This window comes from Montipora foliosa, chromosome 4 (assembly GCF_036669935.1).
Source record: "Montipora foliosa isolate CH-2021 chromosome 4, ASM3666993v2, whole genome shotgun sequence".
In the NCBI taxonomy this organism is placed as follows: domain Eukaryota; kingdom Metazoa; phylum Cnidaria; class Anthozoa; order Scleractinia; family Acroporidae; genus Montipora; species Montipora foliosa.
The window spans coordinates 39,852,503-39,854,599 of record NC_090872.1 but is presented as its reverse complement, the minus strand read 5'-3'; the positions used below and the strand labels follow the sequence as shown (position 1 = coordinate 39,854,599).

The window sequence follows — 2,097 nt, the reverse complement described above, 5'->3', positions numbered from 1 at the left end:
AGATGATGGAAACCCATGTAACAATCGGCCCATGTCACTGCTACCGGTGTTATCCAAACTAAACGAAAGGTTGGCTCACAGACAATTTGTCACGTTCTTAGACTATACCAACAAGCTATCACAATTTCAAAGAGGCAATCGTAAATATTATTCCACTGAAACGGCTCTCCTGTCTGTCACTGGCGAACTATTAAAAGCTATGGATAAAAAGAAAATCTCAATACTAGTGTTGACGTTGGGAGCTGCGAGGACCATAGCTTTACTTGATTTCATATCCGCAGTTCAGTATATGATTCACTTCATAAATCATTTCGTTCATCGAATCATTCCTCAAGGGAACATTAGGGCCCACAAATGACCAACTCCCAAGGTCAGTGGTTTCGTGGCATAGTTGGTTAGAGCGTCGCGCTGGTGTCACGAGGTCACGGGTTCAAACCCCGTTGAAGTCCTGAATTTTTCAGGCTTCTCTACGCAGTTGCTAAAATTGCGTACTTAGCTGAGAGGATCATAGCTTTACTTGATTATCGTTTTTATGATAACAGCAAATTTTAGCCCGCACTTGCTTTTACTGGAACTCTTTCAGCATCCAATAATAATTTAATTAGATTAAAAAGGATCCGATGTATGTAACCCTAGATAATGACCTTAAATGAACACTCCAAACTCTAAGATGACATATTGAAATTCACATTTTGACACACCATAAATTACAGTACACCAACGAATCTTTGGTTCAGTGCCATATTTCAGCCGGATTACGATTCAAACTGGAAAAAGATCAACATGCACTGTGTTTCAAACTCGTGACGCAAGTGATTCTTATTTGTAGTCCTTATTAACCTACCTGTCGTGCTGTTGAGAACTTTATAGTGAGCCACAAATCCCCTCCCCTTCTGAAACCATATAGAATGAAACGTCAATTCAGCTAATCCTTCCGAGGTTATAACTGGACGAGGCGTTTTGTACCCACATGCTTCCATCAAAATTTCTCTTTCCCCGAAACGTGGTTCTTCTGATATTGTAACGGAAGCGAATGAGCAATAGCTAGATCCCATATCAAAAAAAGTGAAGTAAATCAATACTTTTTGACTGGAAGGAGCTTCAAATCTCCAGAGGCAATATATGTCCCCTTTGTAGTACGTAGAAGTGAAGTTAATTACATGGATTGTTCCACTTGGTTCGTTCGCCAGGTCAATAACTTGCTTGTCTTTACACTCTGTTGGTGAAAGTGAAACAAACTTCTCATCCTTCCTGATTTTACAATGAATACTCAACCTTGAATTCAGCAAAAGCGAAATGGATTGTTCAATTCATCACTTTTCCTCCGTACAATTATTGCCTACGTGATAAAATTCAAATCAGCACTAATCCCGCCTAGATATTTGGGACGCAAACCGAACAAAAGCTCCCAAAGTGGTAGTCCGCCCCAAGAGACACGCTGTTTTATTCGTAGATAGATAGACAGATCGTTTTCACGTGACGTCAATAAATATTAAAATGAAAATTGCGAATTTACCTGCATTACCTTGAAGACAATTTAGATTTAAATCTTTTCACAAGTTCTTTCAGCCGCACCCTACAAGCAGAGCCTTTCTTTTGCTTGCTCGATTTTGGCGTTCTCGAGAAAGGCTCTGCATGAATCGAGGAAGATCTTTATTGAATATGCGCTGCATGTTGCCAGGATACAGTCTCTAACCCAAGCCAAATATGCCAGATCTCGCCGCCATCTTGGTTTTTCATGGTACAGCGGGCTCAATTATAACCATCGGTTTTGTCACTAAACGGACGCTCGCACTGGAAAAACCGGTTTGACGAGAGAAAACAAGATTGACTAGTCCAGAAGCTCGGGCTGCGGCGGCTTCAAAGAATTGACGCGATTCGGGCAGAGCCTACTTTTCTCCTCCTCAGTAAAGACAAAAGGAGGCTCTGCTCGCAGGGTGTTTTAGCCGTAGCGTCTTTCGTTTTGAAAATACAGCATTTTTAATTTCCGAATTTTGCCTTGCGTGACACCAAGATGGCGGTAGCTGTTTGGTTGGAAAAATAAGGGCTTTCTTTTAACTTTCAACAATTGAAACGTTTCAGGTCTTAAGAGATTGT

The 2,097-nt window shown here is 41.0% G+C and overlaps 1 protein-coding gene across 1 annotated transcript in view; it reads right to left on the bottom strand.

Annotated features, from left to right (window-relative positions):
* The window catches only part of LOC138001334 (bone morphogenetic protein 1-like), an 18,402-nt gene extending 16,675 nt beyond the window's left edge, over positions 1-1,727 (bottom strand). The window contains exons 1-2 of the mRNA XM_068847985.1: positions 1,697-1,727; positions 845-1,216 (exon numbers count right to left, since the gene is read on the bottom strand). Coding sequence (XP_068704086.1) covers positions 845-1,216; positions 1,697-1,727 — 403 coding nt within the window. The remainder of the gene's footprint in view (positions 1-844; positions 1,217-1,696) is intronic.
* Positions 1,728-2,097: the final 370 nt, after the last annotated feature.